General features: G+C 39.3%; 1 protein-coding gene across 5 annotated transcripts in view; it reads left to right on the forward strand.

Annotated features, from left to right (window-relative positions):
- The window catches only part of IGSF10 (immunoglobulin superfamily member 10), a 74839-nt gene extending 58076 nt beyond the window's left edge, over window positions 1–16763 (forward strand). For 3 of the 5 annotated variants that reach the window (XM_003991995.6, XM_045037427.1, XM_019810557.2), the window contains 3 exons: window positions 5504–9856; window positions 10356–11256; window positions 14358–16763. In XM_003991995.6, coding sequence (XP_003992044.2) covers window positions 5504–9856; window positions 10356–11256; window positions 14358–16266 — 7163 coding nt within the window. In that variant the 3' untranslated portion in view covers window positions 16267–16763. The remainder of the gene's footprint in view (window positions 1–5503; window positions 9857–10355; window positions 11257–14357) is intronic. The other 2 variants (XM_045037428.1, XM_045037429.1) reach the window with 1 other exon arrangement.
- Window positions 16764–18133: the final 1370 nt, after the last annotated feature.

Raw genomic sequence — 18133 nt, forward strand, 5'->3', positions numbered from 1 at the left:
CCCACCTAAAAGCTGCATTTTCCACACAAGATAAAAAGGCATGGTGCAAAAGTGCAAGGTTTTCATGCCTGCTGGTGTAGCTGCAGTGACAGCTTCAGGGATTTTTTCCTCCTCCTCCTCCTCCTCCTCCTCCTCCTCCTCCTCCTCCTCCTCCTCCTCCTCCAGCTCCTCCTCCAGCTCCTCCTCCAGCTCCTCCTCCAGCTCCTTATGCTGGATTTCTGTTAAAGTGGCAGGTAATCACAGCCCCAAACCTCATATCAAAGCAGTTAACTTGTTCTTGTAAAGTCATAACTTTTCTCTGCTTCTGGGGAGCACTTCCAGCATCCCAAGTGGCACCTTGTATGGGTCCACTGGTATTATTCAAGGATTATGGTATTGCAATGGACATGATGAAAAATAGATGAGAACCATGAGAAATCAGTTTTTACTGCAGTATGCAATTTACTGGAGAGATGAAATGCACCAGAGATGAATAGTATCACAAGATTATTGTAACACTTGAGCTTACCTCAATAGCAATAGAAAGTGCCTACAGTTAATTTTATGCAGTTATGATTTAATACCGTACCTTTATGTTTGTTTACATTTCTCTCAACTGTGAACGGTGCCATATATGGTCTTTAAGTGTGTGCATAAGTTCGGATACATTTTAACTTTTTATTATAGATTTGTGCATATTTTGTGCACTCATGACATACCTAAAAAAAAATGTTTTCAACATTTCTAGGCTATGTGGTTTATCTCTAAGGTTTCTCAAATGGTCACAAATCTCCAAAAATTTTTCCAGTTTATTTATTGAAAAAATTCACATATAAGTGGACCCAGGCATTTCAAGGGCCAACTGTGATCATTTCACCACTTGGTCCACAATTCTATTCCTGAATGGAAAACATTATATTGATTAGTATTAAATGTCTTTTACCTTTCCTATGTCTGATTTATTTATCCCTCACTCCTAGAATGTGCCTACGTCATAGTAGGTACTCAATTTCTGTTAAACTAAGCTTCGATTAATTAACTATTTTAAAGGTGAATACAAACGAGACCACCACCTACCTATGATCTTAATATATCCCCAAACTGTACACACACAGACATATGATTAGCCAAACCCATTAGCGCTAACATCTATCAGTCATGTCTAAAAAAAGTGTTCTCCTTTTAACTGAGATGCCTTAATGATAACTCTATAAGATTTATGAATTAGTCACATCAGCTTTTGCTTTGACATTTTTGATCAATTCTGAGAGATTCTTGGACATAGGTTCTCATGTCTTCAGTTGCTTTACTTAGCATGTGATAGAACCTTCTTTTACACATATCTCAGTAGTCCAGTGTAACGCGGCTTTATCTATTTGTGGGTATCTTCCCTTCTTAGGTTCCACAAAGCTCTTCATGTTGCTTCTTTATAAAATAAGGGTTTGTGGCTATTTCTTTGATAAACATTTGTTTTACAAAAATCAAATTTTTGTCCAGCTTCTCTGTTTTCAGGCCTTTCTACCTACCTAGTAACGTCTTGTTTTAGTGCTAAAGCATCGTGTAGTATTTTTTAAGTTGGGGTTTTCTTTTTTATTATTTTTATTTTAGAGAGAATGTGAGCAAGCATGAGCGGGGGGGGGGGGGAGGGAAGGAGACAGAAAATCTTAAAATCCCACAACCCTGGGATCATGACCTCAGCTGAAATCAAGAGTAGGATGCTCAGCCAACTGAGCCACCCAGGTGACCCAAAAGCATAGTACAATCTTAATACAAACATTTTAAGTGACAATATATGTAGTACCAACAATGCTTGTAATTCAGTTAAAGAGAAAACAATATAAGTAGCTAAGACACTGGTCAGTGGGTGGTAGTGGTTCCCATATCAAGACTGCCAGCAGGTCAGTTACTACTGTAAAACACTAATTTTAAGACACATCTCAATTTACAAGTTAAAATGTGGAAAAAATATGACCTTAGAATTAGGCCAGCCTGCCTGCCTTCATCCTTCCCTCCAATCTTTTCTGAGCATCCACTGGCTAAGGCTGTGGGCATGCAGATAAACAAGTATGGAGCTTACAGTCTTGTGGGAAAGCAGAAAACTAGACAAGTTCATTCTAATAGCGGGCAGATGAGGAGTAGGATAGAAGTGGAAGGTACAAAAACAGCATAAAGCAGGAAGCCCACCCAAAAGTGGTTTTGTGGCTGGGTCGTGAAGGACATAAGTAGTTAGACATTGATGCACGAGGGAATGTCAGACAGAAAGTGATGGGAAGTGGAAGGACCAGCATATGCCAGAGCCTAGTAAGGCATGTCAGGGTTGAGGAATGAAAAGCATTTCTGTGTCACTGAAACTTATTGCGATTGAGGGAACCAAGTGACAGGATAAGATCTACATCTGAAGTAAAATACCTGATGCCCAGGGCCTGCTAACTCTGGCCCAGGTGCTAGCAATAATAAGCATGCAAGATGTGAGCATAATTCTGTGATCAGGTTTAATTAAACCAGAAGTCTGCTGTGTTTTTTGCTACAGTGGGGTTTGAACCCAGGGTACTGGTAAGTAGATTAAGGGTCATAGCTGGTTGGTAAGTAGGTGACTGAGAAGAGCCTCTTATGAGTGCTCAAAGGTTGTCAGGCTTGCCAGCTACTTCCTCTGCATCGGTTTAGATTGTACAATTCACTGAAGTCGCTGAGCCAAATGTATGTAGCATCACCTGTCATGCTGGAGTACAAACTGAAGGGTTTGGAGTCCATGTTGTCACAAACGGCACAATCTCATCCTTTTTTGGTGGCTAATATTCCATTATATACACATCCCACATCTTCCTTATTCATTCCTGTATTGATAGACACTTAGGTTACTTCCAAATCTTGGCTATTGTAAATAATGCTGCAATAAGCATAGGTGCGTATGGAGTTTTTTGAATTAGTATTTTTTTATTCTTTGGGTAAACACCCAGTAGTGGAATTGTTGGGTCACATGGCAATTCTATTTTTAATTTTTTGAGGAACATCCCTACTGTTTTCCACAGTGGCCGCACCAGTTTGCATTCCCACCAACAGCACATGAGTGTTCCTTTTCTCCACATATTCACCAACACTTTTTGGCAGGTGTCATTTGTTCATCTTTCTCAAGATTGCTTTGGCTATTTGGGGTCTTTGTGGTGCCCTACAATTGTAGTAGTAGAAGTTCTAATTTTGTGAAAAATATGGGTATTTTGTTAGGGATTATATTGAATCTGTAGATGGCTTTGGTTAGTACAGACATTTTAATATTAATTGTTCCAATCCATGAGCATGAAATATCTTTATATTTTTTTTATGTTGCCTTCAGTTTCTTTCATCAATGTTTTATAGTTTTCAGAGTACAGGTCTTTCACCTGCTTGGTTAAGTTTATTCCTAGGTATTTTATTATCTAGGGGGCAATTGCAAGTGAGATTGTTTTCTTAATTGGTCTTCCTGCTACTTCATTATTACTATATAGAAATGGAATTGATTTCTGTATGTTAGATTTGTATCCTGTGACTGCACTAAATTCATTGATCAGTTTTCATAGTTTTTTGGTGTACTGAGATATCTTACATAGAGTGTCATCTAAAAACAGTGACACTTTTGGTTCTTCCACATCAATCTGGATGCCTTTTATTTCTTTATCTTGTCTGCTGCAAGTAGGAGTTCCAAAGAGGACTGTGTTGAATAAAAGCAGTGACAGTAGACATCCTTATCTTGTCCCTGATCTTAGAGGAAAAGCTGTCATTAAGGATGATGTTAGCTGTGGATTTGTCATATTTGGCATTTATTCTGTTGAGGTAGGTTTCCTTTACACCCACTTTGTTGATAGTTTTTATCATGAACAGATAATTCTGTCAAATGTTTTCTATTTATTTATTGAGATGATATGATTTTAATCTTTGTTTTGCTGATGTAGTTTATCACATTGGTTGATTTGTGACTATTGAATCATCCTTGTGTCCCCAGAATAAATCCCATTTGATCATGGCGAATGGTTCTTTTAATGTATTTGTGGTTTTGGTTTGTTTTTGTTTTTTTTTTTTTTAATTTTACATAAATCCAAGTTAGTTAACATATAGTGTAATAATGGTTTCAGGAGTAGAATTTAGTCATTCAGCACTTAGATATAACACCCAGTGCTCATCCCAACAAGTGCCCTTTTTAATGCCCATCAGCCATTTAGCACATCCCTCCATTCAAATCCCCTCCAGCAACCCTCAGTTTTTTCTGTGTATTTAAGAGTCTCTTATGGTTTGCCTCCCTCTCTGTTTTTATCTTATTTTTCCTTCCCTTCTTCTATATTCATCTGTTGTGTTTATTAAATTCCACATGAGTGAAATCATATGGTATTTGTCTTTCTCTGACCAACTTATTTCATTTAGCATAATACATTCTAGTTCCATCCACATTGTTGCAAATGGCAAGATTTCATTCTTTTTGATGGCCAAGTAATATTCCATCACACACATACACACACACCACATCTTCTTTATCCTTCATCAGTCAATGGACATTTGGGCTCTTTCCATAATTTGGCTACTATTGATAGTGCTACTATAAACATTGGGGTGCATGTTCCCCCTCGAATCAGCATTTTTGTATCCTTTGTATAAATACCTAGTTCTGTAATTGCTGGGTCATAGGGTAGTTCTATTTTTAATTTTTTGGGGAAACTCCACACTTTTTTCCAGAGTAGCTGTACCAGTGTGCATTTCCACCAGCAGTGCAAAAAGGATTCCCCTTTCTCCACATCCTTGCTAACATCTGTTGTTTCCTGACTTAATTTTAGCCATTCTGACAGTTGTGAGCTGGTATCTCATTGTGGTTTTGATTTGTTTTAATGTAGTGCTAAATGCAGTTTGCTAATATTTTGTTGAAGATTTTTACATGTATATTCATCAAGGATGTTGGCCTGTAACTTTCTTGTTTTGTGCTGTCTGGTTTTGGGATCAGGGTAATGCTTGCCTCCTAGAATGTGTTTGGAAGCTTTCCTTCCTCATCTATATTTTGGAATAGTTTGAGAGGAACAGGTATTAACTCTTCTTTAAATGTTTAGTAAAACATTAGATAAACAGGTTATCTTTTAAAGGACAGTGACATTCTATGACTCTTAAAACATTATGATGAGGAAATAGAACTGAACTCCTGTTAGTAAAAAGTGAGAAACATAAGCATATTATTTTGCTTCCCTAGATAAGGAAATTATTCTTTTAGGTAGTATTGTCTGAGTACCAAATATATATCAGGAACTCTCTAAGCATGGGAAATAAAGCAATCAGCAAGACAGACAAAAATCCTTATGACTATGGATATAATATTGTGCAAAGGTATATAGACAATATCTTTTTTTAGAAATCAACCCAAAGACAAAAAAGTAGGAAGCTTTCTATTAAACACTAAAATTTCCAAATTGTTCTTTCAAATTTTAGCAAAAGCTTTTTTTTTTTTAAATGTTCAAATGTTAATTCATAAAGAGGCCACAGCTGGCAATAACTCAATTGTCATTTCTCCTAGATATAATAAAATGCAAAAAAGACAGAAGTCCCTCCAGTCCTCAGCAATGTCCACTTTGCATGAACCCCAGGACCTCTAGAGGCAAGCCCTTAGCTATGGTCCCAGCTGCAGCTTTCCTGTGTGCCAAGCCAACCATCGACCCATCCCTGAAATTAAAGAACCTGAGTATTCTGGAAGACAGCAATCCTGTGTCCATCTCTCCCCAAGATTTCATGGCACCCTTTGGCTCCCTCACTTTGAATATGACAGACCAGTTTGGAAATGAAGCTAACATGGTCTGCAGTATCCAAAAGCCCTCAAAGACATCATCTGTTGTATTCGCTGAAGAAAATGACTATATCATGCTAAATACATCGTTTTCAACATTTCTGGTGTGTCACATAGATTACAATCACATTCAGCCAGTATGGCAAGTTCTGGCTTTGTACAGTGATTCTCCTCTGATTCTAGAAAGGAGCCACTGGCTCACTGAAACACCACAACGCTGCTACAAATATAAACAGGTGGCTCCTAAACCTGAAGACATCTTTACTGACATAGAGGCTGGTCTCAAAGCAGATCCCTCTTGGTTAATGCAAGACCAAATTTCCTTGCAGCTAAATAGAACTGCCACCACACTCAGTACATTGCACATCCAGTACTCCAGTGATGTTCAAGTCACTTTACCAAAGGCAGAAATAAGGCCAGTGAAACACAAATGGACCATGATTTCCAGAGATAACAATACTAAGCTGGAACACACCATTTTGGTTGGTGGGACCATTGGCCTAGACTGCCAAGGCCAAGGGGACCCCACCCCACATTTGGAGTGGCTTTTGGCTGATGGGAGTAAAGTGAGAGCCCCTTATGTTAGTGAGGATGGACGAATCCTAATAGACAAAAGTGGAAAACTAGAACTCCAGATGGCTGATAGTTTTGATACAGGCATATACCACTGCATAAGCACCAATTATGATGATGCAGATATTCTCACATATAGAATTACGGTGGTGGAGCCCTACATAGAGACCTATCATGAAAATGGGGCTCATTATACAGTTTTCATTGGTGAAACACTTGACCTTCCATGCCATTCTTCTGGTATTCCAGATGCCTCTGTTAGCTGGGTTCTTCCAGGAAACACTATGCTCTATCAGTCCTCAGGAGACAAGCAAATTCTTAACAATGGCACACTAAGAATATTACAGGTCACCCAAAAAAACCAGGGTCATTATTGTTGTGTAGCAGCCAACCCATCAGGAGTCGACTTTTTGATTAACCAAGTTTCAGTCAAAACAAAAGGGCAAAGGCCAGTGGAGCATAATGTAGAAACAGATGGATCTGGATTTGATGAGCCCAATCCCATTGCTCATCTTAAGGACCCACCAGCTGCGCAACTCCCTACATCTGCCCCAATGGGAGCTGAGGCTGGAAAAGGAGTCTTCAGCACAGGTAAAAAGCACAACTATCGTGGGTTAATACACCGTCGGCGAGGAGATTCACTAAATCGACATTTTAGAGACTATAGGAGGCCCTTCTCTCCCTCTTCTCGGAGAATTGACCCACAACACTGGGCAGCACTTTTGGAGAAAGCTAAAAAGAATACTATGCAAGAGAAGCAAGAAAATACAACGGCATGGCCACCTCCAGTGGTCACCCAATTCCTGAAAATACCCGGTGAAGAAGTAGACTCTTCAGGCATGCTCCCTCCAGATGAGGAATTTATGGTCCTGGCAACTAAGGCTCCTAGTGTTCTGGCAAGGACATTGACTGCCGATTCCAGAAAAATACATGATAGTATTGTGACAAGTATAACTGCCAGCACTGAAGTCTCTCCAATTGTGGGCCCACAGATACTACCACCTGACAAACCAATAGATTTCAAACTATTTCCTACTACTAAAACTACAGCCATGTCAAAGAATATAAACCCAACCATATCAAGCAAAATACAAAGCACAACCAACAAAAATTTATCCACGATCTTTCCTCTACCACCTGAAGCAACACAATTTCAGGAAGCTGACAACGTTGGGAAGAAAAAAGAGCATTTACAAAGTGTGCTCCCAAAAGCAGCAGGGGCTGGGACCAAAGATGTCAATATCAAAATGCTGAGTGGTACTAACAGCAAAGCTGATATATTCTTAGGGTCTGTAAATGCCACAAATAGTCAACAGACATCTGTAACAGGAGTCAGTGAACCTAGGAACAATCACTTCTATCCACATATTACTCAAAAACTTAGCACCTCAAAGCTACCTTCGGGCACATACACTGCTACTCATTCTCAGTTACAGATTCCAAGAAATATTACAACTAACATCCCACCAACATCCAGGCGCTTTGGAAGACGGAGGAAAATTTGGGGTAGGGGTCGAATTATCAGCCCGTATAGAACTCCAATTCTTCGAAAGCATAGATATGGCTTTGTGAGACCTACACTCAGAGGTGCTTCTGAAGAAAGCACCACTGCATTTTCAGCCACAGAGCTTGATGTGCTGTGCCCATCCTGTTCTCCCAGAGAAAGGCTCACCACTACTGCAGCAGCACTGTCCTTTGCAAGTTCTTCCCCCATCCTACTCACCAAAGCTGAAACTGCCCAAGTCACAGCAGAAGAGTCTACAACTCTAATCCACAATCCATCTTTTGAGAACAAGCCAAATGTAGATATTGAGAGAACAACACCCACAATAAAATATTTCAGGGCTGAAAGTATCCGAGTGACTCCAACTGGGCCAGTTATGACTCCTGCCCCAAAATCCTTATCTTTGGAAAAAACTCATATAACAAATAATGGTTACCCAAGTGTGTCTAATAACATTGAAGTTAAAAGAGATTCAATGATTATTTCACCACTCCCAGATCCCACCACCAAGTCATCTATGTCTACTACTACAGCCATGACAAGATTTTTAAGAAGGAAAATTCCCTGGCATCAGATCTTTGTAAATAACCATGTCCAAAAAGAGAGGTTAAAGAATCAGCATCAATTTAGTTCACCAAAAAGCACAGCCCCAGTGTTTCCTAAAACATCTCCTGCTTTACCCACAGATAAAGTTTTTCCTTTCCATTTCACAGAACTCTCAGCAAATGTGATGCAAATTCCATCTATAACATCAGCTACAACTCACCAAAATACCACCGAAACACACAGTCCTTTAAGTCTTCCAACAATGAAGAAGCTTCCCTTTCCATCACTTTATCCTACACCTCCTAACGTCTCAAGCAAAGAATCAAGTACCAATTTCATATCAATGCAGACAGCCAGGCTAACAATTTCTCCTACTGACCCTGCATCAGTCATTATCAGTACAACCCAAATAGCCAGACCCAGGACACAAAAAGTACAAAGAGAAAAGGAGCCTCAGAACAACAGGAAGGAACCACACTATGCTCTCAGTCAGAGCTCTGGTCTCACTGCATCTACTACTATGATAACTCCTGATCTAACTGCAGCTGAAACTTCAACCAAGCCCAGTGTCTTTGCTTTCACTCATTCTCCATTGGAAAACACAAAAGAAATTTCAAGCACAACTGGTCTTTATCCAAGAACACTTACTCTGACAGATATAATTGAAGAACTGTCCCAAGAGAGTACTCAGACTTTGAAGAGCAGAATTGTTTCTGAAATCACTTTGCCCAGCAAACCATACCAGAACGCAACTAGGAACACAATCATTAGACACTCAACCGTGCCACAAATCCTGAGTAGCAGTGCTGTTCCAATGCCAATTCCCACCTCCCATCCCTTGAATAATCAAAGTACAGTCACAGACAACATGGCAACTCCCGTTTTTAGGATGATGACAAATACAATGGTTAAGCCACTTGAACACTCTAGGCATAATGATAATCCACAGCAATTAGCAACAGAGGTTGCAGCATCTCCCAAAGTTCACCTAAATGCCAAGGTCACGATTGGAACCACCCACTTTATCTACTCCAATCTATTTCATTCTACTTCCAAGCCAGCACTAGTAACAGTTAAATCACAAAATTCTAAACTGACTTCCTTTCCCTGGTCAGAAAACCATTTCTGGCACAAGTCAGACCCAGAAATTGCTGAAAAAGGCAAAAAGCCAATAGTGGATATTATGCCCACTCCAGGCTTGCCAGAGGATACCACCCATGCATCAAATTGGGATATTCAGAAGACTGCAAAGAAAAATGGCTTTGATAAGACACCAGTTCAAAAAACAGCAACTTCTGAACTCCTTCCCTTTGATTCTTTGTTTAGGAATACATTTGAAAGACCCAGAATAGTTGGAGGAAAAGCAGCAAGTTTTACTGTTCCAGCTAACTCAGATGCTTTTCTCCCTTGTGAGGCTGTTGGAAATCCCCTGCCTACCATCCACTGGACCAGAGTGCCATCAGGTATTTGGAACTGTTTGTTTACACTTTGTCTTCTTTAGTCATGGAACAAGGAAAAGACTGTGTTATGGTTCAGGGTTACACATACAAAGAACACCAGTTTCAAATCTCTCCAACATACAGAAATGATTAATATCCTCATTTGACATTTGCTGCATAAAGTTTTTTGCTCATTAGAAGGTTAATATGTTTTAACATGTTAATTAAGAACAGTTTGAAATGTTTTGAAGGCAGATACAAAGAAATGTGATTTGAAAGAGAGCCTTCTCTTTTTCATTGTGTTGAACCATATGACTTTTAAATTAAAATTATGGAAATAAACTTCCAGGAACAATTTTATCAATCTTAACACTAAGTGGCCTAATTTTAATTTTAAATATATTTGTTCTCAGTAGCCTAACAGCCCCTCCCAAAGCTTTCCTCTTGAGACTTCCCCTTGAGGAATTTGATTTCTATTTAAACTTTGACGACCTATGACTATAAATTTCTTTTTTCTTATCAGGATTTGATATGGCTAAAGGGAAACAGAATAGCAGATTCCAGGTGCTACCTAATGGCACCCTGTCCATACAGAGTGTGGACATTCAGGACCGCGGACAGTACCTGTGCTCAGCATCCAATCCGCTTGGTACTGATCGCCTTCATGTCACCTTGTCCGTGGTTTCCTATCCCCCCAGGATCCTGGATAGACGTACCAAAGAGATCACAGTTCATTCCGGAAACAGCGTGGAACTGAAGTGCAGAGCTGAAGGTAGACCAAGTCCTACAATCTCCTGGATTCTCGCAAACCAAACAGTGGTCTCAGAATCATCTAAGGGGAACAGGCAGGCCCTGGTGACATCTGATGGAACGTTGGTCATCCACAATCTCAGCATTTATGACCGGGGCTTTTACAAGTGCATGGCCAGCAATTCAGCTGGCCAGGATTCACTGCTGGTCAAAATACAAGTCATTGCAGCCCCACCTGTTATTCTGGAGCAAAAGAGGCAAATCATTGTAGGGACTTGGGGTGAAAGTTTGAAATTGCCCTGTACTGTCAAAGGGACTCCTCAGCCCAGTGTTCACTGGGTCCTCTCTGATGGCACTGAAGTGAAACCACTGCAGTTTATAAGTTCCAAGTTGTTATTATTTTCAAATGGGACTCTGTATATAAGAAATGTGGCCTCTTCAGACAGGGGCACTTATGAATGCATCGCTACCAGCACCACTGGCTCTGAGAGAAGAGTGGTAATTCTTACAGTGGAAGAGCGAGAAACCATGCCCAGGATAGAATTTGCATCCCAGAAGTGGACTGAGGTGAATTTTGGGGACAAATTACTACTGAACTGCTCAGCCATTGGGGAGCCCAAACCCAGAATAATCTGGAGGCTACCATCCAAAGCTGTTGTCGACCAGTGGCACAGGTAAACCATACCTTTGTGTTGAGATGATCTTCTGTACAGTTTCTGAAATGGAAAAAGCAATATGGTGAAGCCAGCAGCAGATTGAGATAGCTCATAGACTGGACATACAAGTAACTCTTTCAGAAGAGAACTAATCCTTTTGAGGTTAATATAAAATAATATATAAAAATCAACCTTCTTACATGTTTAAGGGCCAGCTAGCTATTCAATTCTTACTGAATTCACATAGTTAAAAGCAGATTAACAATCTAATTTGCTTTCATACTTGGGACAGCTTTAAGATGGTAACTATGTAAAAGTATTTGTAATTTCTCTATCCAAAAAGAGGGAGGAGGGAATTTTGTAATGCAATCAACTTTCTGTGTAATCTTGAATACAGTTTCCACCACTCGCGCAGAAAGCACAAAGCAAGAAGGTATTACATTCCTGATGGGAATAACAGCTAAAGTTCAAAATTTAGGTTATTAAGGAAAAGATCTAAAACACTTATTGGATGTTAAGTCAATTTTGGAAAAATGGAAATCTTAACCAGGGGCACTAAAAGATTTAAGAAAAGTCTTAAAAAATTAACTGAAAGGAAGTCTGGAGAGTGTTCTAAAAACACATTATTAGTACCTCAAAATAAATCTTGACCAGGTATCTACCTCCTTCAGAGGTAAACAGCAAGGAAATTAAGTACGTTATTTATATTTGGTTTTGGGGGAGTATTTATGGAACACAGATTGTTCATATTGTGGAAGAGGCAACTGAGTGTATAATGATCACAGATGGTACCATGGCCCATGAGAGGTACTGGCATTTTTTTCTTTTATAATGAAATTCAACTTGTTTGCTAACTAAACACCTCAATTATTATTTTGCAACTAATCTCAAAAAGGTAAGGATACTCTTAGATGCTTTAGATATGTCAACTGAAACAAAAGGGGCAATTTATTGCAAAAAGAAAAAAAAAAGTCCTTACTGTTTCCACTTCTTAGCTTTAGAAGGTTCAACTTTAGAGTCTAAAAATGAGAAAACTTTCATCATAGCTGTGCTTATCTGCAACTCCTTCATCATGACCAAAAAAAGCAAAACCCTTTCACTTTCTTAAAGCCTACTTTTCACCTGAACCAAAAAGCCTCTTCTGGGTTTTCAAAAACAGTTTTGATTCAGAGCACTACCAGTCTGTCTCCAGTACTTTCAACATAGATGACTTGTTTCAGCACAGAATGGTTTCTTCTTCTTCAGAACCTCCCTCCTCATGACCTAAGAGCTTGTTACAAGGCAGAGCATCTGGTCTCAGCCTAGACCTGCTGAATCAGAATCTGCACTTTAAAAAGATACCCAGATGCATCACATGCCCAATAAAAGCTGAGAAGCATTGCTTTAGAAACAATACAGACACTTGCTTGTACATTATTAATCTTCATAAAGAATTCTATTTCTTTTACACGGGGACCACTTCTACTTTCAAAAGTCAATTTTGTCTCTTAAAAATACTAGTTTACCAAAAGAAACCGCTATCATCTCTTCTTCTATATTACAACTTGGAGGTGCATCCAGATTTGGGGGCAGGACAAGGTCCCTCTAAAAATCAATGGTTCTCAAAGGACGTGGTCCCCCTGCCAGTAGCATTAGCATTGCCTAAGAACGTGGCAAATCAGAAACTGACTGTGTTTTAACAAGCAATCTGTGTTCTTAAAAGCCTTCCAGGTGATTTTAGTGCTTGCTAAAATTTGAGACTGGTTCTCAAACTGTGTTACTTAGGAGCTACAGTCACCTGGGACGTTTGTTACTCACTGGGTTCCCAGATCCCTGGCCAAATCTAGTGAATCAGAATCTCTGAAAAGTGAAGCCAGGAAATGCAGGTGATGAGAGAACTGTTTTTGAGAGCCAAGATTTAGAGCACTGTTCTCGGACTTGGCTGCATGAGAATCATTGGAAAACTAAGAATCCTGATGCCTAGGTCACACTCCACACCAATTTAGTCAAATTCAGGGAGGTGGGGACCCATTTTATACTCCATAAATGATTTTCATATTCACCCAAGTTTAAGAATCAGTGCTTTTATAAAGTATTAGATAAGAATATCAGGTGATGAAAAAGATAGGAATTTGAGAACCAGCCCTGTAACCCGAGGCAAGTTACTAAGGCTCTCTAAATATCAGTACTTTCAGCTGTATAGTGGGGAACTACTTAAAGATTTAAAAATAACAGTACCTTTTGTAACGTACCACAACACTATCCATACTTGTTTGCTGGAGAATGAAAAGTGACTTGGGCTGTTTGACTTGGGTAGCGGCTATGCTGTGAAAGATTGTCCAAGCTTTCTTCTTGTTTCATTTGCCTGCTTGGCACCTTGCCAAAAAAAAGTGGAAGAAAAACATGTATAGATGTTCTCTGATGGATGATCTCGATCCCATTTTTAGTGCCAATTCATTTTCCACGGGTCTTTCTGAAAAGCTAGATTTGGTTTTATCAGGAAACATGTGCCACCTGGTGGTTCACTGTGGTAATGGCAGGCTGTGATAACTTCAGGGAGAAAAATAGCGTGGCATGGTGGACAAAACGCAGAGACCACTTTTCAGCTGCTGCAAAGCACAGATCCAACAGCAGGCTTCTAATGAGTCTCACATTGACATGACATTTTCTTTCTTCATAACAAAGAATAATTTATTTTATAACCACATAATTCCGTTTTGTTACTAATCTTTTTAAAAAAATATAGTCTGGCATCTTTCCTGAGCAAGTATGCATGAAAGTTCTTTACTGACAGTCACAAGATAATCATTTGATATGTAAAAATCATTCAATATGACGAAGGTCATGTGTCTAAGGCATCCAACATTTCTAGCATTCTCAGCATTGTATTTCTAAAATCACGATTGTAAAAGACATTTGAAGTCCATCTGAGAAATACTCTTTGCACTGTATTGTATCTGCTCGATGAGATAATTTTCTTTCAGGAAATGGCTTAGAAGAGAGTCAATAAGCTAGAACTGATTTTAATTTCACTGCAACAGTTTAAGAAAATGTCCATGGAGCTAATCCTATGTAAATAAGGACAACTCTTTCACCCCTTGCTAATAGCTGCACACTCAAAATGTGTCTTCTCTCCTTAGAATGGGCAGCCGCATCCACGTCTATCCAAATGGATCCTTGTTTATTGGCTCAATAACAGAAAAAGATGGCGGTGACTACTTGTGTGTGGCCAGAAACAAAATGGGAGATGATCTGATACTGATGCATGTGAGCCTACGACTGAAACCCGCTAAAATTTATCACAAGCAACATTTTAAAAAGCAGGTATTTCATGGGAAAGATTTCCAAGTTGATTGTGAGGCTTCTGGCTCACCAGTGCCTGAGATATCTTGGAGTTTGCCTGATGGAACGATGATAAACAATGCGATGCAAGCCGATGACAGTGGCCTCAGGACCAGGAGGTATACCCTTTTTGACAATGGAACCTTATACTTCAACAAAGTTGGGATAGCAGAGGAAGGAGATTATACTTGCTATGCCCAGAACACTCTAGGGAAGGATGAAATGAAGGTCCACCTAACGGTCATAACAGCTGCCCCACGGATCAGGCAGGGTTACAAGAGTAACATGCGAATCAAGGCTGGAGACACGGCGGTCCTTGACTGTGAGGTCGTTGGTGAACCCAAACCAAAAGTATTTTGGTTGCTGCCTTCCCATGATATGATTTCATTCTCTAAGGACCGATACACATTTCATGCCAACGCGTCTCTGTCCATCAACAAAGTGCAGCTACTCGATTCTGGAGAGTATGTGTGTGTGGCCCGAAATCCCAGTGGGGATGACACCAAAATGTACAAACTGGATGTCGTCTCCAAACCTCCATTAATCAATGGTCTGTATACAAACAAAACAGTTATTAAAGCCACAGCTGTGAGGCATTCCAAAAAACACTTTGACTGCAGAGCCGAAGGAACACCATTGCCTCAGATCATGTGGATCATGCCGGACAATATTTTCCTCACAGCCCCATACTATGGAAGCAGAATCACAGTCCATAAAAATGGAACCTTGGAAATTAGGAATGTGAGGCTTTCAGATTCAGCAGATTTTATCTGTGTGGCTCGGAATGAAGGAGGAGAGAGCATGCTGGTGGTACAGTTAGAAGTATTAGAAATGCTAAGAAGACCAACATTCAGAAATCCATATAATGAAAAAATAGTTGCCCAGCTTGGCAAGTCCACAGCATTGAATTGCTCTGTGGATGGTAACCCACCACCTGAAATCATCTGGATTTTACCAAATGGCACAAGATTTCCCAATGAACCTCGAATTTCTCAGTATCTGATAGCAAGCAATGGCTCTTTTATCATTTCTAAAACAACTCGAGATGATGCAGGAAAATATCGGTGTGCAGCAAGAAATCAAGTTGGCTATATTGAAAAATTAATTGTATTAGAAATTGGCCAGAAGCCAGTCATTCTTACTTATGCACTGGGAACAGTTTACTGTTTCAGTGGAGACTCTCTATCCCTGCACTGTGTGTCTGATGGAAGCCCTAAGCCAAATATCAAGTGGACTACACCAAGCGGTTATATAATAGATGGGCCTCAAATTAATGGAAAATTTATATTGCATGAAAATGGCACCTTAGTCATCAAAGACGCAACAGCTTACGACAGAGGAAACTATATTTGTAAGGCTCAAAATAGTGTTGGCCATGCCCTGATTACTGTTCCAGTAATGGTTGTAGCCTACGCACCCCGAATTACAAATCGCCCACCCAGGAGCATTCTCACAAGGACAGGAGCTGCCCTTCAGCTCCTCTGTGTGGCCCTGGGAGTCCCCAAGCCAGAAATCACATGGGAGATGCCTGACCACTCCTTGCTCTCAATGGCAAATAAAGGGAGGACTCATGGAATTGAGCCTTTTCAGCCCCGAGGTACCCTCATCATTCAGAATCCCCAAACCTCAGATTCTGGGATATACAAATGCACAGCAAGGAATCCACTGGGTAGTGATTATGCAACAACTTATATTCAGGTAATCTGAAATGAAATAAAATTGAACAGAGTCAACACCTGGACAGAGTTTATTTTTTGGAAGAAGTTTAATCAAAGGCAGCCATAGGCATGTAAATGAATTTGAGTACATTTACAATATTAAATTCATAATGGACATGCAAAAAAAAAAAAAAAAGACTTGTAAATAAATGCAGTATGATGGATAGTGATTTTGTTAATTGATCTCCAAACAAACTTTTAACTTAAGGCACTTTTATTTTGCCAACAAATAACAATGAACATTAAGGTAAAACTGTCCACCATAAAATAACAAATGGCTAATGTATCTGAATTCTTCATTCAAGAATGGACTTTTTCTCACTACCAGCTGCCTAGTGTCCACCTTCTATCAATGTTACAAGCATGGCACTAAGAAGAGACAATGGAAAAGATTAAATTTGCAGTCTTGATGTAAATTTATCATTTTGATGTGTGGATATTTTGTGGCTGGTTTAGAAATATTTTAGTAAAACCTAGAGAAAATAAGCACTGTTTTTATTATGATTATTGTGTACACTGAAATTTTTCATTGATGGGGAATACAAAAATGTTTTAATAACTGCATTTAAGATAAAGGCAGCCTAACTTTTCCACAAGTAAAAAGCAACTTAACACCTACACTTCATAAAATGTGAAAAGGGGGGTTGATTACCTCTTTACGGAGATAAACTAATTAAAAAGCCTTCAAAAATACAACAAAACTTCTTTATCACTTCAAAATCTAACTCAGGCATCCTTGGTTTGGAACGCTTTATAAGGAAAATATTCTGAGGAGGAACCATTGCTTTAAGGAGCAAGTTATTTCATTAAGTGATAATCCTTTAGGGGAAAGGAAAATGGAAAAATCTCGATCTAAGACATAAATACATATAATGAAGTTTCATTGTACTTAAAATTTGATCAAACCTACATTAAATGTTGTTTTTTTGTAATTCAATGTGAATTGATTTGGGGGAACATTATGATTCATCTTTTTTTAATTCTAGAGGCTGGGATTTTCCAGCGTAATTTAAGTGGGAAAAAAAGGATATGCCATAGGTCTTGCTCAGATACCTCAGCACACAAAACCAAGAACTATGTTAGCCCCTGCTGATTGTGTTTTCATCACACCAACTTGCAGCTGGCCCCACATAAGAGGGGGCCTGATTGCTACTAGCTCTGATGTTGGTACCCTGTGGCCACAGGAGGTCAAACATACTCATTCTCCCTGTGACCTCCTCTACTTCAGGGCTAAGAGGAGTAAATAAAACGACAAATGTAAACTATTAGGAATGAGAGTATGGTGTAAACAGGTATATTTAAGGGATTCTTATGGCCAATTTCAAAGTCTTATTTTTACAAGGCCTGGGGGGGTGGGCGGGGGGAGGGTCCTCCCATCTTATCCTAAGATAATTTCCTATCTTACAAAGCAAAACCACCAGGTTCTGGCAAAGGATACGGCTTTCCCTTGTGATTTTAATGCAAATTAATGCATTTGCTAAAAAAAAAAAAAGAAACCCCTTAGGATATAGGATTAAGTGGAAGGAAATATGCTAAGACTAGATTAAAAATTCCAGTTGCTCTCTTTATAATGCACAGGGGTAAACCAGGTTTTTCCTCAACCTTCTATAGAATCTGAATTACACCATAACTTAGCTTTGTCACCTGAAAAGAAAAGGACGCAACAAGAAAAAAGGTATACCCCACAGCTTTCATGTGCAAAATGATTATTAATAAATTAATTTCACTAACTTATGCAAACCATAAAGTGCATACAAATGCTATGCAATTATAACACTCATTCTTGAAACAATATTACTGCTGTTTGCGATACTGAACTATAAAAAATGTATGGTTCAAACTGAAAATTGGCATTT

Source organism: Felis catus, chromosome C2 (genome assembly GCF_018350175.1).
Source record: "Felis catus isolate Fca126 chromosome C2, F.catus_Fca126_mat1.0, whole genome shotgun sequence".
Lineage (NCBI taxonomy): Eukaryota > Metazoa > Chordata > Mammalia > Carnivora > Felidae > Felis > Felis catus.